Genomic DNA, 24806 nt, shown 5'->3' with positions numbered 1-24806 from the left:
CGCATTATGTGAACTGCATTTATTATAATCCTCCCTCAGAGAAAAAACAGCATCACTGAGCGTAGTTCCTGTGGGCTACGGCCACACTAAACCTCTGAGCTTACTTCAGAAAGACTAAATGCACAAACCCGCTATTTTTAAATATCCCATGGAAAGAGACTCTCACTGCAGCCTGTTTTATTTTGTTCTGTGCAACCTTGTTCTGGGGACGATAAACGAGGTGCAGACTGATAAAGGAGGAAGTACAGCAAGTGCTGGACGGAGCAGTGAGTGACGTAAGGGTACGGTTTGCAGTGGAAACACTAGGGTCTAGGTACCATGTTTGAGGGGTTATGTTTGATTCCAAAGGTACCATACTGTTTGGTGGAAACGGGACTTATGTGTCAGCTCTGTGAAAGTCTGACAACCTGTCCAGGGTGCACCCCGCCTCTCGCCCAGTGTCAGCTGGGATAGGCTCCAGCCCCCCTGTGACCCCTAACAGGATGAGTAACATTATTACATAAATTAACACGTTACTAGTACGTACAGTAATAACGTTACTAGTAATGTCTTCCTGCCCAAAAACTGACCATAACCAACAGAAACTGTGGCCAGTCTAAGAAAACAGATTGTAAACAAAAAAGAGAGTTCCTTTAAATATTATCATTTGACATTTGATTGAGTATAACTGTATTTGTGGATCTATAGAAATTTCAAAATCACAGCATATCATCACAGAATATTGGGAAATTAAAAATGAGATTTAAAAAAAAATCTGCACCTGGTGAAACAGTTTCTCCCAGTAGTCTTGTGTCATGAGTCTGAAGAGGGCCAGAAAAGCCCAGCCGAAGGTATCAAAACTGGTGTAGCCATAGTTTGGATTCCTCCCTACTTTTAGGCAGTCAAATCCATCTGGACACTTCCTGTAAAACAAACAGTCGAAAGGATGAAAACAGACGATTATGGGACAACACTGATAATAACAGAAAGGCTTGCACATTTAAATCAATGGCAGCATGGGGCAGATAGCGTGCGGCCTGCTTTACCAGAGCTAAAAACATCTCCAGTATCTACATGTAGCCTCGTGGCCTTTGACTCCACAGGGGAGAGAAGCGGATGAGTCAGTAAGTACATACACTGCTATCAACACCATTATTTCAACTCAACAGGGCACTTGAAATTCGTTCCAGGCATGAGGAGCACTAAAATGCACTGCAGCAAAAGGGATTACGCTGAGCCAGATGGATATCAAATTGCAGTTCAAAAATTTTTTCCAGCTCCCTGCCTCCCTCCATCTCTGATCTTCATTGTCAGCATAGTGACATTACAGCAAATATTTAAGTCCGGCAGCTGAGAACAAGCTGGACTGCCACGTCAATCTGAGTGCAGAATAATTTCGTAATGGCTGGGAAACAGCTGGGCGGCAACAGCTGTAGATGTCACCAACCAGCCAGCTAAGCAGGAATGCTCACTAATATCCAGCAGCGAGGACAGAGGAGGCTGCGTGAGGCCAGCGACATCTTCCTGTCAGGCTGTTCCTTCCCTCTGCCGCACTGCTCAACCTGCCACCAATCTGTGCGCCTCTTTCACTCAATTTTGGTTTGACATATTTCAACTGTACCTTGTTGTTTTATCGCAGTCGACCACTTTTCAAAGCGTAACACATGGTACAGATAAACAGGAATAATAATTAGAAAAAAATTACGTATTCAAGGACACTTTGTCAGCCTTTAACATAAAAGAATGAATGATATGTTCACTTTGTTGGATGATTCATCTAACCAAGGTTTAAGTCTCTAATGTTTTATGTGTAGCTGAAATGATGAGTAGATTAATTGAGAAATATTAATGAGAAACTATTTTTACAACAGATGAATTATTTCAGTTACCTTTCGAGCAAAAAGGCAAAACATTGTGCTGCTTTTCTTCTCTGCAAATTTGGAAATCCTAAGGTTAAGGACTGATGGTCGGTCAACAATTGGTCGGTAGTCTGTAGCCATTTTCTATGTTATAGATACGTTTTAAACTGTATGAATCTGGAAATAATCTGCAGATTAATTGATAACGAAAACTACAACTCTATTAATTTCCATACTATAATCTAATTAATGGAGAACAATGGCTGCATGGAAAGTATGAATCGTTCTATAAGAAATAAAAGGAAAAAATATATATATTTCTAAGTGAAAATAAATGTCAAAGCATTTTTATTGTGAAACATATACGAAATACTGTTTCACGTCTAAAACAAGTTCACAGTGCAGTAAAATTATTCAATTAATAAATAGATAAATCTGAAATAAAAGCTACTAAAAAGGCCAATAAAGTGTGGGGAAAAGAATGCAGTCAAAATACTTCAAATATTCAAGTTAATACCAAGTGACATGCTCTTGTTCAGCACATCCTATTCTAATCACTAATCTACCATTTGTGCAAAATGTCATGTCCACTTTATAGGATAACTTTGGTATGTCTTTTTAAACTGGACCCTATTTTCCCATGTTTTGTGTCTAAGTGACTAATGGGAACAACAGTTTTTAAAACTGGTCCAATACTGAGCGAGAGCACTGCAGCCAGTAGCAGGAAAACAGGCTGCAATGTAACCACTCAGGGGCATTTGCACACCATTTGCACACCATTTACGTCCACTGTTTGTGCTTATTTTTACTCAGATTGTTATTCTAAGTTTCAAAGTGTCAGAAAACATTATGGAAAGGATCCCTACAGAGATAGACCTTCTTGTTCAGTGTAAGATTATTTTGTTGCACCAAAAACAGCCCAGAAATTGCTATCGTCAAAACCCACCAGACTTGGTAGAAATTAGGGCTGTCAAAATAACGCGTTAATTTTGATTAATTAGTAACAGCAAAAAATAACGTGTTAAAAAAATTAACACTGATAAATCGCGTTATGCTGTGCCCTTTTACCTGGTGCGTCATTGAAGGCCACAGTGGCTTTGTCACATGATGGAGGCTGACAAAACAGCTGCTTGGCCCTGTGAATGGAACATTTACATTAAAAAAAAACGCCCAGATGGAACTGTTGATAGGAGCACTGTTCTCTGCAGTTTCTGCAGTAAGGAATTTTCATACCATTGTAATAATTAAAGCCTGAAATATCACCTCAATGCAAAATATTTAGCAGCGAACCTGGAGGTACAAGCTAGCACAGCCTCTGATGCTAGCACTAGCTGGCAGCCTCGTCAAGCCACACTCGACCAGGCGTTCAAACTGAGACTGACTAACTAACTCCCTTGCAAAATGGACTGCAATGGACTGTAGACTAGTTTTGGTGGAAGAGGACAAGGGGATGATGGTGTCCAAAATCCAGCAGCTTTGCTGTGACACATCTGCCAAAATTAATTTGAATTGAATTTTTTTTAAAAATACTGCAAAAATTGATGTTTGCAATTAATTTAGATTAATTAACCACGGAGCATGTAATTCAATAGATTATTTTTTTTAATTTCTTGACAGCCCTAGTAGAAATGATCTTTTAATTCACCCAGTTAGATGTGAAAGTATGCTAGCTCTATACATGCCAAAGCAACCCAGTCTCACTCTGAAGTCGTTGAAATCCAATGCTTAGTCAGTGACTTCTGGCGTCAGACACAGACAAATATAGCCGTCCTTTCATGTCGGCATAATATGCAGCCGGTCACTGTTATTGTTTAACAGTGCCTGGTAGCGTCAGAGGGAAATGTGGCGGGACAAGAACAAAAGTTAAGGCTGCAGAAGTCCGAGTAGGGTTGGCGGAAGGAGTGGTGGATGGGTCCAACAATCACTGGCCACCCAGTTTCAAAAACAGCTGTTCCCATTTGTCACTCAACACATAAAAACATAGGAAATTGGGTCCAGGTTAAGAAATACTACAGTTAATCTTTAATTTTCTGAATAAAAACTGGTCTGAGCAGCTGTTGAATGTCAAGAACTTTTAATACTAAGTGAAGGTTCATTGCTTAAGTTTGACTGCCTTACACGCAACGCACACAAACAGACTACTACATCTAATGCTGTGGTTGCTCATCTTCTTTCTCATACTACTGTCACTCGAATAACTATATGAATGTGAGAGTTCTCTTGTAATTAGATACTGATGTAAAAACAAGGCGCTCATCAGGCTAATGCCCCTGAGGTTTCTATAGTAACTGCCCCAGAGACTGCTCTTGCATGGGTTTATCCAGAGTTAGTGCTCCTTAAGGAGGGCTGCTACACACATGCCCTCGCTGTGGGAGCTGATCTGCCTCCTCGCAGATTACATCCACAGCCAGCATGAGGCACTGACGGCGGTTTGCTCAGGGGAGACCACAACATGTAGTCATGCCAGTGTTCTTCTTTTTCTGTGTACATCCTGTATCGTATTACTTTGTACTCATTAGGAAGAGGCTGGACATCCTACAGTGTATTACTCAGGGGTGAGAGGTATTAATTAGATTTCAGAGCTTTGTTTTAGGCAGTTTTTTAGTTTCCAGATTTGTGGATGTGTTGTTAAGAGCCGCAACAGCAGAGCTGGTATGGTGTGTGTCATCATGGCAAACTGTGGTTCATTTGTTATGGAGAGGAAGAGACCTCTGTGGATAATTGACCCTTCGGTAAGTCCCGCCCTGGGACACAGACTGGCCAATCATAACATAGCATCAAGCTAAATGTAATGTCTGGAGCTCGTCGTGTATTAATGATACTCGTTACCTGGAGAGGTTGGAAAAAGATATACGTTTCTTCCCTGTTCCAAAACCAAAATCAAACCCTGAAAAGTGTAGGGTTAGCTAGCTAGCTACTGAAGCTATAGCCTACTGAATGTATACACATGCTGCTTTTGCTTTTTAATGATTATAACAGTGAATAAAGACCGACCCTGCTGTACAGGAACCAGTGAAGGGAAGAAGGGAAACTTTGCTGATATTCAACCAGCTGTGTGTCATCGCAGTGTGTGCAGATGAATGTTGTTTGACTTCCCCTGTAGAGCCCTGCCCGTCCGGCAGCAGAGGTCCAGGTGCTGGCAGCAGCACGGGGGTGAAGCCAAACACTGTTCATCTGCACACACTGTGATGCCACACAGCTGGTTCAATATCAGTGAAGTTTCCCTTATATTCATTGTCTTGTGTGGCGATCAGCAGTGATGTGGTGGTTCACTTTTACACTGTGATCTGTAGCCTATAGTTCGGCTTTAGCTTCTAACTATCTTTGTCTTTTTAACCTGTTGTTGTTGCTGAGTCAGTTTGACATCCTGGATATATCCTTCACGAAACTGGATAATTCAGTGTTTAAATCACCTGATCCATTTGTTTTGGAGAAGAAGAGACCTCTGTGGATAATTCAGCTCCTGGTGAAAACCTCCTGAACAATGACAACTGAGAAATTCTAACCGGGAGAAGTTTCACTTGATAGAAATCCACAGTCCTCACTGCTGTAGTGAAGGAGCAAACCCTTGTGAAATACTATGGTATGGTCCTTTAAACTTTCATAAAGGTCTAAGAGTCATCTCATGCCACCAAAGCGACAGAGTCCAGTGTGTGTTAGTGCTCTGTGACAGCTCTGCTAACATGTTTACATTATTTATGAGTGAACCGTCAGTGTCGTGCAGTTGGTGTGACAGAGCAGCAGAGGAACATCTGTCAATCGGTGCAAAGTGTTTTCCCTCTACGGTGGGCGGGGCTGAGGCGGTGGGTTTCCATGCCCACATGAGCCTGGTCAAGGGCAAAAGTCATAATCCTTGATGCACAGTGGCTTGAAGATGTGAGGGGATAAGCGTTTGCCTGAACGCTATAGTGTGCGCCGCAATGAGAAACAGCAAATCATTTATCACAAACTTGTTAACCATCTCGGCTGAAAATATCAGTTGAATACGCGCGCGTGTGTGTGTGTGTGTGTGTGTGTGTGTGTGTGTGTGTGTGTGTGTGTGTGTGTGCATGCCTGCCTGCTTGTGTGTGTGTGTGTGTGTGTGTGTGTGTGTGTGTGTGTGTGTCATCATAACGTATCCAAAGCTTTAATTTGGAAATCTACTCAGGGATTACTTGTTGGAATACACTCAAAAGATTAAGCATCCTCTATGTTTTACGTCCTCCATCCTGACCTGCTTAATATCTTGCCCGTCTCCACAGGCAGCCTCAGAAAGTTCCATCTAAAATGTCACATGAGGCAAAAGGCTGCCGATGATTTTGCCAACACAGACACGGTAACTTTAACTTATGACGTGTCAAGAGTGTCGCGGGCCTGGGTCATTCTGTTTTTAATTTAAAATCAAGCTGCGAAGACATGACAAATGCAACAAACACCACATTCTTGGTGCTGACGCAGCAAAAACTTTAAAGAATAAAACAAAACGACTAATGCTCCTGTTTCTTTTATTGTCTTAAGAGCCATTAACACTCCCATTAGACACAGAAAAAAGATTAAAACCGAGTCCGGGTGTCAGTAGTGCACCATTAGAGCTCCACAAATGGCAGGAACACCAACAACAAATCTAAAAACAGTCCAATCGCCGTTACTTGTAGGTAAACTCTGGGACAGCTGGACAGATCATATTGGTGCTAGTCTGATCTTACTGACCTACTACTTATAGGAGTTTAATGATGTCATTTCCCTCTGAATGCCCTCAAATGTATCCTCTTTTCGCTCTGACTTGATCACAAATTACTGAATCAGATTTTACTTCTTGGGAGACTAAGCTCCTGTGTTTTTGGAGGAGAGGTTACAGAGTGAGATTAAAGCTAAAGGGTCGGCTGAACGCTGATGCCAATAAAAAATGTGTAACCACATTGTGTCTATACTTTGTCTAAAATATTGTATTAATATCAATATTAGCTTCATGCAAAAAAAGTCTTATACACACATTAAATCTCTCATTAAAAGGAGTCCAGGGTCTCATCATGAAAAGCAAATAATACATTTGAACAGAAGAGACTATCTTTTATAATTTTCTTTGACCTGCATATTGGTGGAGAGCAGAGCTACAGTGCTGTGAAAGTCTGCAACTCTACGTTCTTTTAAACCAAGGTTGAAGACTTTTCTGTTTGCGGCTGACTCCTATTAAATCAAAATATTTCTTAGACTGTATTGTAACTTTCATTCTTGTATTTTGTGCCTGTCTTAGTATATTTTAGTTTGTTTAATTTCCATTCTCTTGGCTCTTTAATGGCATTTTTAATTGTATTTAAATGTTCTTTTGTCTGTATAATGTGAGGCACTTTGACTTGTTGCCAAAATGTGCAGTACAAATAAAACTGGGCTGGGAGAAGTCATTTTTATTCAGACTTTCTATTTTGCACTTTAACCATCTCAGTCTCTTGAGTATGAGCATTTTATGTCTTAATCAAATGATGCACGAACATGACAGTTATCAGTTCAAGGGAAGCTGGTTATTTGTCAACGCTGATCATATGCTCTTATGTTTATGTGTCTTGGTCCAGTATTGAGCAAGAGGGCTGCAGCTAGTAGCAGCAAAACAGGCTGCAATGTGACAACTCAGGCCATCTGCACACCGTAAATATCCACTAAAAGGTGATGTTTTTGTCACTGATAGGCTCAGATTATTGTTTGAAATGTCTGACAACATTATGGAAAGGATCCCTACAGAGATAGACCTTCTCGTTTAAGTGTAAGATCCTTTTTGTTTAACCAGAAACAGTCTCAAAATTGCCATCATCAAACGTACCAGATTCCATTAAAATAATAAGTAATTTTATCATCATTAAACACACTTTATTAAAAGTCAACAGTAACAAAATAAAACTCACAAAAGCCATCGTGGTTCATCTTACCACTGGTTCAAAACTCGCCAACTTGGTTTGTTTGAAACAAACCCTTAATTCACCCATTTAGATGTGAAAATATGCTGTCTCTATACACGCTAAAATCTGGTGAGTCTGGTGGATTCACAATTGCAATTTAGGGACTGTTTCTGGTTAAACAAAAAGGGTCTATCTTTACCAAAAATGTCTATCTCTGAAGGGATCCTTTCCATAATGTTGTCAGACACTTGGAGTAACAACCTGAGCCTGTCAGTGGCAAAAACAAACACTTTTATTGGACATAAATTGATGGTGCACTGTTGCCCATTAATGTTACTTTGCAGCATGTTTTGCCACTGCCGGCTGCAGCAGTCTTGCTCAACACTGGAACGATTTCACAAAATCTTATTAGACAGAAAAACGTGGAACATAGAGGTAAAAAAACAACCCCCCCACACACAAAAGTTACCTTTAACACTAAACTGGAGAAACTGGAACAAGTGAACGTTGAACATTTTTGCTTGAAAAATGACTTTAACAATAAATCAGCCATCAAAGTTGTTGCATTCAATCAACATATTTGTATCAATGTGCCTGTATCTGTGTGTTTACCTATAATATTTTGATTTCCTGCTTGCAGTAAATTACCTAAATATTTTTGCCTTATCAAACAAATAAAGTTATTATTATTATTTGTCCAAATGGAAACAGTTTTTCTGTATTTCTCAAGAACCTCAAGGGTGAACCCTGTGGTACGTTCTAGAAATGAGGAGAAAAGAGAATCAAGTCATGAACTCAGACTTGTCTGAGATAATGGAGGAACAAGATCATATTGAGTGACCGTAGAAAGATAATTGAAAAATTAAGATCTAAAGACGGAACAAGATACAAGACCTACCAAACCATCAACCCTGATCTGTCCACAAACTTTTCACCAGCAATACACCCTGCACTGAAGACCATCTGAGAATAACTTTTACACTGTTCCAATTGTCTTCTCAGAGACTGCGAATGGAAATGGGGAGGTGGAGCCGTACGCCCCCCGATCAATATGTGTGTTGCTTTAAGACTGGTATACAAAATGAAGAAATGTGTGCCCTCTTACACAAGATATCACTGAGACGTGACTCCACTGACCTGAGCTCACTCTTCATGGATACTGATAGAAGAATTTTAGTCATGCTACATGCACGTCTTGCAGTACTGGTATTAGTTTGTGTCAATTAAATAACCAACTAACTAAAATGGGTGTATAATTAATTTTTTTAAGGGTACCATAACTGTATCAAGATATAGAAAGTTTCAATACAGAAGCACTTCACTGTTGAAGCTTAATATCATCCCCAGTTTTTGTTATTTGCTATCATCCATTATCTTGTATCATTAACAAGAGCAACTAATGGAAGCCATTTGTCGAAACTGCAGGATTTCAGATTCACACAGATGGGTATTTAGTTCACTATAACCCTTGAACTGGGCCTGGCATGGGCAGAGTCATCCTGTTGTGCTTGTTTCAAAAGCATTTGGATTTATAGGATTATTCAGTGCGTAGGCTGAGTAGCAATATTTGGATGGTTTCACACTGCGCCTTTGATTGGGAACAAAGTCAGCAGATAAAATGTCATCTACGCATTTATATCGACGTTAGAAATTAAATCAAAGATGCTTTCCACAGAGACACAAAAGCAGATGCTTCTTCAGGACTTCAGTACAGTATCTCCCCTTAACAATATCAATCCGAAGTGATCCGGTCCGCTCAGGTTGATCTAATCATGTCATAGAGCTTTTGAGATGATGAAATCTCCAAAGACCCCCCCTCTCTCTCCAGCTGGCAACTCTGTGTTTCTCTGTAAAGGGTTCCAGTGGAGCCGGGGTGATTATCCACACCACATGTCGTCTTGTGCACAGCCCCTCTCACGCTACACCCCTCCCTCTGATGGGATCATTCCTCCATACATTATGCCTATAAGTCACAGATTTGAATATGAAGCCTAAAGCACATTGTCTATTGTCCCGTCTGTTTTTTCTCGATCTGTGAAAACTGTTTGCGCCGAGCTTCGAGCTACTGTATCCAATTATACGCATGACTTGCATGGGATCAAAAGCCATTAGACACTAAATATTTTGATGTTATGTAACAGCCTGCAGATGATTAACAAGCAGTAAGCAGGGCAAACACTCACTTACCCTGCATCACTTCCGTATCCACATATTAAGGCATCCTTTGCTCCTTCAACTTTGTAAAAATTATCTAAAGAAAAAGGAAAAAACAAGTTTAAGAAGTAACTTTTCTCAGAGCATTGTGCATGTGTGAAATGTTTCTCAGCACCAGTCTCTCTTGCATTTTCTGGCTGACCTTCACTGCTGAGGAAGTCTGCCCTGGAGCTCCAGGTTCTGTTGTTGCAGATGAAGGACGCGTTGGAGCTGTAGGAGGAGTTGATGCAGTGTGCGAGGCTGCGGATGCACTTTTGTCGCAGCAGCCCCATGAAGAGCTGCAGGCCGATGAGGGCGAACACGCTGAGACAGAAGACGGTCAGGATCATCACGTCCGCCAGCTTCCTCACGGACTGGATCAACGCGCCGACGATGGTCTTCAGACCTTGACGGAGGAGAGGAGACAATATATCAACACATGTTTTCCGTTGATGTGGAAAAGCAGATTCTGACACAGATATCTGAGGTTTGACCTGATGGTTGATGGTTGACTTACCCGGGATAACTGAGATGGTTTTCAGTGCTCGTAGTACTCTGAAGGTTCTTAATGCTGAGACGTTTCCAAGGTCTACGAATTCTGTCACATATCTGCAATTTGATACAAGGAGTTATGAACCTCTGCAAGTGGTTTAGCCTAACCCTGGTGATCATACAGGTCACTGGGGTTAATAATTAATCTTCAGACATACTTAACAGTTTGTATGTCATGTCTTTAGAAATGTATTTCAATCAAATCACATGTGCATTTGTCTTTTTATTGGCGTAGCATCTTGGTTCATTCATGCATCCTTTAGGGGTCATGTCCACCAAAGTATTTTTTCCTGAGGCTACTGTATTCTTTGAAATGGGAGTGCCGTGTATATTGTAACGCTACAAATGCCAGCAACATATTGCTGAGCGCTAAGAGTTCAACAGTGTCCAAGTTTGAATAAAACATGCCATGCCCAAAGTTACACATATTTAAAGGCGGGGCCGCTTGAGTGACAGGCTGTCTGCGACGCGTCACCACAGTCTATGAGTCACATCCACCCCTCACTCGCTCCACCCTCTCATCCAAATATGATCACTGCTGGCTCCAAAAAACCACAGTGACGACAGCTGAAATGTGGAACTTGAGGCTTCAAAATGGAAGTCCACAAACCAATTGGTGGCAATGACATTGGGGACACTACGTCCATCATTTATACAGTCTATGATCGTAATTCCTGCATCCTGATATTCATCATATCACCAGATTCTTGCCAACACACAGCCATACTGTTAAGGCTGAAATCACCCAAAATCAACGCTATGAGAGCTGTGAGAGTGAATTAAAACAGTAAATTTATGGTAAAACCAAAAGAACAAAGACTCTAAAACACTCCTTAAAGCTGAGTGAAGCTGCAGTCGGGTGATTACTCTCTGGGGGTTAATCACTACAACCAACTCCTTTCACCGACAAGTAGTCATGTGATCCACTGTATATATCTAAAAACACTGATTATAGCTATAAGTTAAAACAACAGGACAACATGTGTTGTGAGAGGAAATGACAGATGAATTAGCTGACTGAACCATAATTAATCAAAACCAAATTAACAGCTGAAGGTGATGACAGCTTTCAGTGTGTCTACACGCAGTAAAAGGGATTTTGTCTCGCTGTTTTCAAACAAAGCACATGTCCTATCAGGATGATTGGTCTCGGACAATGCTGCATCGGGAGGTCACCTGTCTAATCTGCCACCTGCATCATGGTTTGTGAGCCACTGCACACAGATCTATGACCTCTACAATAGGCTTATCGTTCATGGCGTTTCAAGTCACCACTCAGGACTCACTACAGTCAGTCACTTTGACAAAATGCTTTTTTTAAAAAAACAAATAAATAAATAAATCTGCATCACTATTACAGTCTGCACAAAAACTGACTGTGAACACTGAATTAAGATGAACCTTTTTAATTAGATGTTTCTGCACCATGTAGCCACTGCTTATGTAAGGTGATTGCCGATATGAATGAAATAGTTACTTACGCCATGACGATGACGGAGAAGTCCAGCCAGTTCCACGGATCTCTCAAGAAGGTGAATGGCATTATACAGAATCCTCTCGCTAATATCTTTATCGCTGACTCGAAAGTGTAAATGCCAGTGAACGTATACCTGAAAAATATTCATGGAGGGGGAAGAAAATACAGTTAGCTCTCATTTTAGTGTTGCACAAAATCTAAAGTTCAGGATAGATGTTTGCATTAAAATAAACCACAATCAGTAGCGACAAAAACTAAAAAGCAAAGTTTGAAAAATAAAGGAATGAATATTGTGCAGCTGATGATCTATAAAGGAGTGATGTCACTGACAGATTGTGTGCAACATATGAAGTAACATGCTGGAAGTGTTTAAAATAACATAATGAGCCCTTATTACAGTCTGCATTAAACCCCTGAAAACCACCATAGACCCATTTTTGTCTCTTTTGGGGTGAGATACAGGGAATATGTAGGAGCAGACCACAGGTCAACAGTACATGCCACACAGAAGTGGTATACAGCGTCTGAAACCTGGGAGCCTGAAGATTAATTTGAGATACAATTTGAACATTATGATGGCCATTCACATGCTCAATTATGTCTAATGATTTGTTGCAGCAATTTTTGGGTTGACGCCATTTGGTTCTAAATTTAAGCATTTTTTACCACTCAAGATTTAATAAAAATTGTTGCAACCCCTCTAAAATGTCACATTAAGACACCAAGACCTTGCAAAACACTGTAGAAAAATCCATGCTGTGATTTGATATCAAAAACTTCTGACATTTGGAAATTTGAAGAACTGCATTTTTCAGCAAATGGATGGCGAGCACTTCTGTTTTGGAAACTGCTTAGAAACACCCTTATAGTCAATATACCTATGAACGCCATACATCCTCTGAATTCCTGAGGTCTTTAGTTTGTGGCTGTAAAGTTTCACAAGGCTGTGATTATTCTAGAGGTCACTATAGGTCATTTTATGCAGTGATGTCCAATGTTCCCACTGCAATGAAATGGCTACAATTGGGGCTAACATAATTATACATTAATAAAACTGGGCTCTTTGAGTCCACAAGAGTCTCAGCTTTCCAGTCAGACACAGTTTATGCAATTTAGACTGTTTAAGGGACCCCAGTATGCAGTAACACACCATTTTGAGAATAGATGGAAGAACACATTTATGTAGCATGCAAAGAAATGTACACTTTTAAGCCCCAAACTTCATGGGACTGGCATAAAATGGGCATGTCTATAAAGGAGGTCAGGAAGACCTCTGTGAAAATGGCCATGCCAGTTTTTCCTTTGCTAAAATTTAGCCTCAGTTTGGAGCTTTATTTAGCCGCCTTCCCAACAAACTAGCATGACATGGCTGATACCATTGGATTCCTTAAGTTGTCCAGTTTCACGTGATACCACTACCTTTGTCCTAGCTTAGAAAGTGCACCACAGCCTCTTAAAGGCAGTAACATTAGCCAAGATTGTCACATGAAGCTAAGGTCAGCCTCTGGTTAGCTTAGGTTAGCATAAGGACTGGAAATAAGACAACTGCTAGCCTGGCTCCGTCCTAACAAAATCTGCATACTAACACCTCTAAAGCTTGTTAGAGAGATCTCATACAGTCAGAGTTTTAATGCCACACTATTTTATCTTAGCTGGGAGCAGTAACTACCTAAAGTCTCTGTTGTTTACCTGGCAACTGCAAGTAATGAGAAGAATTCAGATTTTGTTACCCCCATCTTTAAACTAAACTAAGCTAAGCTAAGCTAAGCTAATCAGCTATGAGAGGTAGCTCCAGTGTGTAGGATTTATGGGGATATATTGGCAGACAACGGAATAGGGAGTGGGTCCTTGTCCACAGAGATCGCCATGTTTCTACAGTAGCCCAGAACGGACAAACCAAACACTGGCTCTAGATAGGGCATTTTGCGTTTTTGTGTCGGCCTCCACTGTTCGCAGCCGCTCCACAATGAGCAGTGCTGGAAAAACACACATTTTTATTTTACATTAAACTGCTTTATTCAGTGTTTTTACTGGTTTAAATCACCTGGGGTCTCATTTATAAATATTGTGTACGCACAAAACAAGGCCTGAAAGAGGCGTACACCATTTCCCAAGCAGAAGTTGTAGTTGTTGAAGTTGTTGATCTATAAAAGCAGACTTGATGTGACAAACTCTGACCCATGCTTATGAACATTTTGGAGAAGGGAAACTGGCGATGCACATGGTGAGGTGGAAGCCTGAGTGTAGAAAATGTCAAATATTTTTTGGTACACACAATTTTTGGCTTTTGTGTGTACGTGCATTTTTTATATGGATCCTACGCATTGTTTTATAAATGAGACTCCTGGGAGAGAGAGGAAGAGACCTCTGCGGCTCTCAGTAAAAAACCCCTGAACAATGAACAATGAAGGAATTCTAACCGGGAGAAGTTTCAGCTGGTTGCAATCTGTAATACTCACTGCTAGACACCACTAAATCCCCCTAAATCTTAAAAACTGTTTCTTGAACATATACGTATGAGCAGTATTGATTTTCTCATCGAACTCTCATCAACAAAGCAAACTGTTTCTTTTTTCACTTTGACTATAAAGTAACGTGGAAAGTTGCAAAAGTAAATTAAAAAATAAAAAGTCTAAGTCAGTGCAGATAGCATGCTGCATGCTAAAAATGACCATGACCCACTATTGATGATGATGACAACTTGGCCACATCATACTCATCACAATATTTCTTGTTTCATTCCACACCTCATGCTCTTTCAACAAATGTGGCTGCAGTAAATATCACATGCACCATATACTTACATGTCAACTGACTCTTCAATCATCACTGATGAAATAACAAACCGCAGCAAAGCTCCACATTAGAACACATGACGTAGCACAGTTTCAATATCTGTCACTAAGTCTGAGTGTAAATACTGTGAGTACTTACTCCAGGTACTTTGTCCATGGTGCTGGGTCGGACATGGCCATGAAGAAACAGTTGGTCAGAATGGTGAACATTATGAACAAGCTGAACAACGTGGAGAGGACGTTAAGGAAACTATTCTGTGAAACAGAAACTTACAATAATACAGTTTTTGTGATAAAGCCAACAATGTATCACACAGTGTTTCTCTGTAATCCTATGAAATATAGCCATTAGGGTAAACCATTAATGTGCGTGTCAACGGCACTACAGTAAATGCAGATTATGGAAAATGTAAGTAAATTCCATTTAACAAAAAAGCAGGGGAGTCGTATCATTCTTGCTTCAAATGAATGAAACAATAAAAAAAGATCTGTTAGTGGCTAACTTTAAAAGACAAAATCCTTTTAAAAATCAGAGTAAAGAAAAATCATTTGAAAATTAAGTGTCTTTCAATAATCTAAAATATTTTATGTACATTTCATTACAAATCAATTGGTTTTTTTTTAAATCATTATTTTTTTTATCCATTTATTTATTAAAAAGCTGCAGAGAATCAGTTTCAGTTGATAGATACTATTCAATATATAATTTGATCAATAGATGTTGTGTCATCTAGAGGAGAGCCGGAGGAAATGTCCCCTCCTGCATGTAAAGTACCAATCGGCTGTCTGAGAACTAACAGGCAGCCGTCACATGATATGAAATCTCCTTGCTCTTATTTCATTTCAGAGATTAAAAGAGGGATATGAGGGGATTTGTTTTGCAATGCCAGAGAGGACCATTACAAAGCTGTTTCAAAAATGGGACTATGGAAAAATCCAATAGAAACCTTCGGGGGGAAATCAGTAAATATTGGAAATTGGCTTATCTGCTGGTATGAGATGCAAGGAGCGGAACTGAGACTTTTTACAGTGTTAAAGTTATTATTTTGGAGGGAACTTTTCACACTGGTTTGTTTTGATTCACATTCTAATCTTCACGGTATCAAAAAAAGTCAAGACGTTAGCACTTGTCACCAGGGTCCAGCATTATGCATATTGAGCATCTTGCCAACCGAGGCTAACCTGTCCACACAGGTATATTATTGGGTGAAACTAGCCCTCGTCATGGGCGGCAGGAAAGTGCTGAGACATTGGAAGCCAAAAAAAGAAAATCAGCTTTCAAGAATGGAGAGATAGGCTGGTGAGGACATTTTCTTTTGAACAGCTTATCCATAAAGTTAATGACAGTTTAAATGTTTTCATAAATACCTGGGGTATTTACCTTTTTTTCTTTTCTTTTCCTTTTTTTGTGCCAATTTTTAGGTTATTTCCTTTCATTTTTAATTTTTGAGATGGAATCATGTCAGCGAATGTTTAAAGATGCAGGAACTCATAAATGTTGGATCTGTTTGGCAGGAAATGAAAAATCAAGATTACAATATCTCAAGTCTGTCTCAGTCAGGTGCCCATACAGTATACATTAAAACAGTATTTTTGCTGAATCGTTTCTCCTGTTTATACTTGCCATTAAGGAATCTCTTCTTAAAGGGATGTTTATCTACAGCCCCAGGAAGTTTGCGCCGTTCTACCGTCTCGCCATTCTGTATAAAAGGTACAAATGGGTCGACAGAGTTGTCTTCGCCTCTGAGCTGGAAACAGAAGTAGTAAAACATGCCGAAATGTCTGTATAAACTGGACAGGCAGCAGGACAGGATCATGGGCAGAACGAGTGTAACATTTTGATGACGTGTTATTCATGTGATCAAAAAAGGAAAAAATGATCCGCACACCGATAGAGCTCCCGATTTATTTTCTGTCAAGTGACGTTTCGAGCAACGCAGGCTCTTTCTCAGACTTGTAAAAAGATGATCCAGCACCCTTTCAATATTTCTTTGGGATGTGTGTGTTATTATCTATTTTTTTTGTTATTCATGTGACCCATCTTTTATTTTTACTTTTTTTGTTATTGGGTTTTAACTTTTTTTAAATTTTATTTTCCTTTTTTTTTGTTGCTATTTTTCAGGTCATTTCCTTGTTTGTTTTGGATTTTTACCTTTTTTCTGTATTTTTTTTTGTATCTTTTTGCTAATTTTCAGTTAATTTTCTTGTAATCTGAATTTCTTCCCGTGTTTTTCAAAGAAATCAAGTCAATTTGCTCAGGTTGTAAAGGGTTAAACAGTCTAATTCAAGTGACATGTAATATGGCCCAACAGGAAATAACTTGGTTCACTCCACCAGACATTTGTATGATTATTTTAAATGTCCAGAGCTGAAAGAGACACAGGCACAGTGTCTTAAAAAAGGATATGAATGGACTAAAATTTTGATGGCGATCGATCTGATGAAGTGAAATGGACTAAATATGTAAATTGCAGATGTGGCACTGAATCTGAAGATGGCCTTCCCTTTGTTAAGTACTATAAAAGTCTGCAGAGAAAACAGAAACAAAACAGAAATCATTAGTGAGAAAAATCACAGAATGTAAAAACATTTCCCAAACATCAGGAGCAGGCCCCTTTTCCTTCAGCTCTGCAGAGAGTACAGCTCTTTTATTTACTCTGCAGGGATTAATAATGATATAGTTGCAGTGTTGAGTCAACCGCTCAGTCTACCATCTGTGTTAACTTTCACCATGAGCACTTCTGCTTCCGAGAAAGCAGCAAGTGCACATACACGCAGCCAGCGCGGCCAGTTGAGATAATGGAGGCAACTCCAAAGCGGGTTGAACCTTTCCCCAACAGATGTGGCATTTATTTAAATATTTTTTCGTCTTTGGATAATCCTCCCATCCAGCAGCGCATCACATGCCAAAACAAAGAGACCCTGAGAATGACTGCCACGTCCTTTTTCATCTCTCCATAAGCGGCCCATTAATGGGCAGCAGCTTGATCTACCAACTCTGCAAATCAAAACTTGCTAATCCTATTTCTGCATCCACAAAAGATGCAGTCGTTCTGGTCCTAACAAGCAGCTCTAAAACATCACAGACCTGCAGCTGATCAGGAGGATCAGTGACATATCGTGTTCACGAGTAACATGCCGGAACATGCATCAGTAAAATATTGCCATCATTGACACTGCTCATGTGCCAGTGATTAAGCATCAGTTAACATTTTTACCATCATAAACCACTTCTTGAGATGAAATCATGTCAGCGAATGTTTAAAGATGCAGAATCTCATAAATATTCTATCTGTTTGGTGGGAAATGAAAAATCAGTCTTAGTACTGAAGAATAAGACCACAATATTTCAAGTCTGTCTCAGTCAGGTGCCCATAAGGTATAAACATGGAAACAGTTTTTGCTGAATTGTTCCTCCTGTTTATACTAGCTTTCTTAAAGGGACTGTTTATCTACAGCCCCAGGAAGTTCACGCCATTATGCCGCCTCACCGTTCTGTATAAACAGTTCAAATGGAAGGATAGAGTTGTCTCGTCTGTGAGCTGAAAACAGAGGTAGTAACAGTGCCAAAACGTGCTGAAATGTATAACACGGGACAGCTGCCAAGACGGGATCATGGGCAGCACAGGTGTGACGTTTTGGTGACATGTTACATGTATGTATGTAACCCACCACGGGAGATTTAAAAAGTAGCAGTTAGCAGCTAACTCAAAGAAGATGAACAGTGGTTGAAAATGTCTGCAAATTAGGAACACAATGAGGTCCGGAAGCTCCTTACCCTCCAAACAGAGGACGAGATCAGCTGCCATATAACAGGGACAGTAAATAATTGTTAGTCCCGTATTATTACATTCTTATTGTTTATAAAGCGCTGCTGACGCACACGTCATATGTCACACTAGAGGCTGACGCTGTTGTGTTAAATTTCACACCCATTACGCCTCTTCTGATTACGCAATGTCGGTTTGCTGTCTAAAGTCACACACTGGAGCGGCATGATGCCATCTTTGTTTGGTTCTGTGTAAAAATGCAAAGATGGCATAAACAAGGGACTTTGTAGCGGCTCTATAGTGCAGTCCTGTGTTAAAAGGGCTATTTACTCATCATGTTTTAGGTTGAATACGTGAAGAAAATTTTGTTCTTGAAGAATAGAAAAATGGAGAAAATTGTTAATGAATTGAAGTAACAGGGGTTTGTGTTAAGCAACAGAAAAATTATATTAAAACATCAGTTTACAAACTCTCACAAAGCTCATGCAGTATAATCTAAGTCTCATTTATCCTGTCATACGCTCAGTATTTCCCAAACACATGCAAAAAATGCAATATTTAAAACACTTCTGCCCAAAGAGTGCAGGTGCATTACTCATGCATGCATGAGATTGTTCATACAGAAGTGTTTTAGATAGTAATATTATATGTATTGAGATTACAACTGGATAAATAAGACTTAGATTATACTACATGAGTTGTGTGAGAGTTTGTAAACGGATGTTTTGATTTATAGTTTTGCTGTTGTTAAATGTGGACTTTTCTGCATTTTTGGATGCATCGTTCACTGTGGGGACATGTGAGAAAAACAAAGTTTTTGTCACAAATTCAACATAACACAAGGTGAAATATTCCTTTAAGCTGACCCAGTAAGAATGCCTTTTTTACCTAGAGTTTGTGTTCTTACGGCAGCATTTAACAGGCGGACCAGATAAAATGCCTTGTGTGAGAAGCTGCTCTTGATTGGTCAGAATTTCCATGCGGGAAAAATCCAGGAAGTAAAAAAACGTTGAAGAAGAGTACACTTGCAAGATAAATGTGACACTTTCTAATGTCACAATGGAGGGACAACTACGCAGGTTGATTTTAGCGCTGCTCATCGTGGACTATATTGCTGTCATTGTTCATTTTAGTCAAACCATACAGTTTGAAAACGAGGCGCGGCTCCAACTAGAAAACAATGTTTTGATGCATTGGATGTGCTGAATGTGCATATTAAGGCAGTACAGGAGGAGGTGCACATTAATAATCCTCCAGGACTGTAACATGCTCATGTTTAACCCAAACAATGTGTGTGACTGCAGTTGGTTCAGATCGAGGTCAGAACATGTTCTCACGACAAACAAACCGCACCAGAGTTTGTTTGTAACCGGACCAAGACCACCTCTTCAAGAAGGTCTCACTCTGGTTGTTTTGGTGCACACCTGAGTGTGATTGCTGTGTTCACACCTGCCCAAATGTACCACACTTAGGGGGCAAACAAACTTGGGTTGATTGACCTGAACCAAACAGAGCAGGTGTGAAAGCACTCTAAGTGACTTCTTGTTTGGCCCCTGTTCCTTCCAAATGGTGCAGAATGTGGCACCACAACAACCACTCAACCACCTCTTTCAAACACACAGACACAGACACAGAAGCTCTCACCCTCTGGTTCTTGTAGTAAAACGGATCAATGTCTTCCAGTGGCACCCCGATAAGTTCTGTAGGGATGTCACCGAAGATGCGCGGCAGCTGTTTGCCTGCCTCAAGGTCGGCCCTGGGTTTGGGTGGCTCTGCATTCCTGTGAGCCTCCTGGCAATCCTTGGCGTTCTTGGCCTGCTCCTCCGCAATCCGCTGCTCCAGCGCAGCCAAGGATTCGCGAGTGAACCGCCGCAAGCCATCAGGACCCGTTGGTAACAGCATGGTTGCCATCTTTTCATCCTGATTCTCCTGTACTAGAATTTACTTACAGCTAAAGGCAAGGAAGAGGGGAGTGAAGACAGGAATAACAGGGACAGAAGAGGGATAGAAAGAATAAGTCATCTAATTCATTCATACAGGTTTCTGAAATATATGAACATGGCCTCTTGAATGTGACACTTAATACACAGGCAAAATAAAAACATACATGTAGCAAGAATATGCAGATAGGGTTAAACAAATATGCATACAAGAACCCACATAAATGAGCACCAGGAGGCTTTGATCATGTGACATGTGTGCTGCAGGCTGTCCTCCCTCTTGCAATGGGAGCTAAGAAGGAAGTCAGGTGGTATCGGCAGTTGGCACCAAGTATCGACTGCAGGGAGCAGACTTGCAAGGAGTAAGGTTGGTGTATGGGCCACAAAACCACGGACTTTCCAGGGGAGATGAGTGTTCAGAACTGTGTAACTTTAGTAGTAACTCAGTAGTAGATTTTCTTGCCTAAACCTAATATTACCCAACCATGTCCCTTTTCCTAAACCTAACCTCTGTAACTTTACTTTAGAACACAATGTCTTTTGTGGGGTGCTTATTAGCAGGCTATCATTTGAACTGTTGTGTGTACATTTTCATGGGGTATCTTACAAACCGTTGCATTAATCTTTTTTGCATCCTGAAGTTTTTCTAGATCTGGGTACAAAAAGGACTGAATGAAGGTATCGTTGTTGCTCTACATGTTTCTGTATGGAGGCAGTCAGGGTGATGGACAGGTCGAACAAATACAGGACTTTGACCCAGGAGACCTCTGTTTGTGTCCCATGTGAAAACAAAAGTCAACAGTTCTTTTATGTGTGTACATAATCTCACATTGTCACGTTACGTCATCCAACCACAATCCTTTTTCTACACCTATCATAACAAACAGGGGCACTAACTCATAACATATCATATGAACCACTGTATAAGGATATGTCTCTTGTTAGCACCATTTCCAACCACAACCAGCAGCTAATTTCAGTGCAAAGGCTGTACATCACCTGCTCAGCAGTAAACAGCAGACAGACAATGTTAGCAGCTATCTGATGAACATAGTGGAGCATTTAGCTGCTAAAGTGCCAAACATTTTCCTCAAGAGTTGGCGGAGACCAAAAACAGAGCTTTAAGGACTTTGATTAAAAAAGTACCTACAATTAAAACTGATTCTGTAAAAATTTATCTGAATGGGATCTTATGAAAATGTCAAAGGTCAAAAACACATAATTCATTCAAACAGCAGTTAAGTGACAGGAAATAGTCAATATTGTCTTTTGTGTGGGAAGCCTTAAAACTCAAAATGAATATATGATATTAAGAGACATTTTTATGTAAACATATTATGTGTACATAACTGATGCTCTTCTCTTTTTTAAACAGTGTTTAAGTGTAATATATGTATAAAGGCCTAGGTCACTGGCTTGCCTCTGATTTTCTGATTGGATGATGGTATTGGGGGAAGTCCAGAGACATGAGATACATGTTTCAGCCTTACCACTGACCACCAGCTCCCTGTTATCCAACTGCCTCTGTCAAACTAGGGCAGCCATAGTTGTGAGTCAGAGGGATTAAGTCCAGAGGTTTTCACCAGCTCTGATTTAGAATGGCGGTCACTCGTTGTGTGCCTGTGCCTGAACATCGACCTGCCAGCAACCTTAAAGACGTACTCTGTCATTTTTAACTTCACACCAAAAAACGCACCTCCAAAAGCCAAAATGTCACTCGAGCTCTCTCTATGTTTCCAAAATGTGTCAAGTTTCATACACTGACATTGAGGTGGGCACTATACCAAAATCACTGAAGCCCCTCTCACATATGCACAGAAAACCTGATATTATCTAGACATTACCAAGAAGAGATGTATTAAAGAACACACATGTCTGAATCTGTTGGATTGGACATTAAATTGACTTTACCCTGCCTGCTACCCCGTACAAAGTCTGTATAATGTCTGATTGAGCCAATGTTCGAATAGCACAGGTAATAGTCTGGAAGATTCACCCTGGGCAAGTGGGCATGTTGATGACATTTCTCTCACGCAGCTTGCACTAAACCGGAGAAGACAAACATCCAAGGTGAAGAGGAAGGGTCATTTACACAAAGACACCAATGAAAATGTCTACTTAGAGAGATGACGAGACTCTGGAACTGCTGTTGGTAGGGGCCAAAGCCAAAATTGTCAGACTAATTCAAGAAATGACAAGAGACTCCATGGTTTAGAACCAAATTATGAACTTTCTACATGACTGTAGTGTAATCTGCGTGCTTTCTGCACACTGTACCCAGACGCCACCCTTCATCTAAACTCTACAGAGTATTTCCAATAACTTTGGATAATGTCTGGACCTGATTCTCTGGACATTGACCACAGTTAATATGCAATGATCATTAAGTCCCTTCAACATGTTCAGGGACATTTCCTGCTTGGGATCATGTGTGAACGGAAGCAGCGCTCAATATTCAGGGAAATCTGTACTACCTCAAGGCTTGTAGCATTTCAAGGAAAAGCAGTAACATTGCATGGACAAGCACAAGCAGGTAAAAGGTTACGTCCCTTTGATGGAAGACACTTTAACTTGCAGTGAGCGAACCAGTAACAAGACTCCAGTGATGATGCCTTAGAATCTATGACTTGTTCACTTGTTCACTTTAGCATTTATGCCAGTGCTTTGGAAAAAACAATTCTTGTCTTGCAAACTTATTAAATATTAAAAACATTACAAGACGACTGACACCAGACATAAGCAGCTCCTCTCCTGCCACATACACATACATCTGGCCTTGCCCTGTCTTCGTCTTCTTCTTCTGTTAAGTATTATAGTAGTGGGCATCTATTAGCATTGCATTGCCACCCTCCGCTGGACTGTCCCTTACTTCATCTATTCTGGCATTGCCATGGCATGTGTGAAAAGGTGGTAGACAGAAATGTTCCTGAATGTAGTGCATGTGTGAAAAGTGAAAATCTAAAGCGGTGCCTGACAGTTTATCCCAGTAATTAACCAGGAACCTTCCAGTAAACTACCATGTTAATAATGTCAAACCTTGGCTGTAGCCAACTTTGACTGATTCAAAAAATGACGTTAATGAATATAATTTGAGGAGCTTGATATGCTACCTGTGGATGTCTAAAATCTTAATTTATTTATTTTACATGGTCAAACTGAAGAATCAAGTTTGGCATTTCAGCTGTTGCAGTCTTGGATTTTTGGAGCCAGAAGTGATCATATTTGGACAAGAGAGTGGTGCTGTATAAAGAGCAAGGGGTGGATCTGACTCAGACTGTGATGACACCTTGCAAACAGTCTGTCAGTCAAGCAGCCCCGCCCTTGATTATGCATAAGTATTAATACAATTTAAACAGGTGAGTTATAAAAATATTCACCCCCTGAAAGTTTTCATGAATGGGGAAATTAGCTTTAGTGACCAAAACTGTTTTTCTGCACCAAGCTGTAAACATGTTTATTTCTGCCTTAAAGTTTGGTATTTTAACATGGGCATGTATGGGGATTGCCTTGCTCTTGGAGCCAGCCTCAAGTGGCCATTAGAGGAACTGCAGTTTTTGAGGGGAAAAAAAAGCAATATCACTATTATTGAGAAAATTCTGTGACATGAAGATGTCACGTGTGATTTTCAGTGGCGTATCATGTAGTGATCCTGTGCTTGGAGCAACTAGAGCGGGTAAAGAGTTTTCCGACACCACTGAGAGACGACCAAATAAAACGCATCGTTAACTTCAATAAAATTACAGATTTCTCTGGGTTTAAACATTGCTGGAAACATTTGGGATAATGAAAGTACACATAGTCCGAGTGATTTTTAGACATGCGGAAATGTTACATATTACGTCTTTAAATAAAGCATAAGGACAGTTTGGAGGTAATCTGATCAGAGACCAAAGCCACTGTCTAAATAAAGACAATACTAAAGGCCTTTCCACTCCCAAAAATTCACCCCCTCGTTTTAGCCAGTGACAGAGTCTGATATTTTAATAACTGAAAAAGCTTTCCAAAGAGAGGATTACATTTCTCTGTTCCCCTTTTGACAGAGAAATACCATTGTATCCTTTTCATATTGACTAAGCTCCGTGAGTTCTCCATCTCCTCCTGTCCTGAAATGCATTGATCCCTTCACACGTCCAGCCAGACGCTAGTTATCTGCTTTCACTTGATCTGCTTATTTGGCCCAGGTTGATCTCAGATCAGCTCGTCTCATACACTGAATCCAGCGCTTTCCCATGTGCTATCAGAATAAATAGGTTAAGGTCCATTTGCAACGTCATAAAGCAGATAAACAGGTTCAAAGCATATTTCTGTCAGGATGTGACGAATCATCCACAGAAACACAGACACAGCATGTCCTCTGTGAAAGGTAACAAC

General features: G+C 40.3%; 1 protein-coding gene across 1 annotated transcript in view; it reads right to left on the bottom strand.

Moving 5' to 3' along the window:
• LOC125902249 (sodium channel protein type 4 subunit alpha B-like) overlaps positions 1–20406 on the bottom strand; it is a 64187-nt gene extending 43781 nt beyond the window's left edge. The window contains exons 1-8 of the mRNA XM_049598453.1: positions 20140–20406; positions 17133–17251; positions 14865–14954; positions 11935–12063; positions 10419–10510; positions 10065–10307; positions 9896–9959; positions 761–902 (exon numbers count right to left, since the gene is read on the bottom strand). Coding sequence (XP_049454410.1) covers positions 761–902; positions 9896–9959; positions 10065–10307; positions 10419–10510; positions 11935–12063; positions 14865–14954; positions 17133–17251; positions 20140–20406 — 1146 coding nt within the window. The remainder of the gene's footprint in view (positions 1–760; positions 903–9895; positions 9960–10064; positions 10308–10418; positions 10511–11934; positions 12064–14864; positions 14955–17132; positions 17252–20139) is intronic.
• Between the last annotated feature and the right edge of the window lie 4400 nt (positions 20407–24806).

This window comes from Epinephelus fuscoguttatus, linkage group LG15 (genome assembly GCF_011397635.1).
Source record: "Epinephelus fuscoguttatus linkage group LG15, E.fuscoguttatus.final_Chr_v1".
In the NCBI taxonomy this organism is placed as follows: domain Eukaryota; kingdom Metazoa; phylum Chordata; class Actinopteri; order Perciformes; family Serranidae; genus Epinephelus; species Epinephelus fuscoguttatus.
This window is presented reverse-complemented; position numbering and strand designations above follow the sequence as displayed.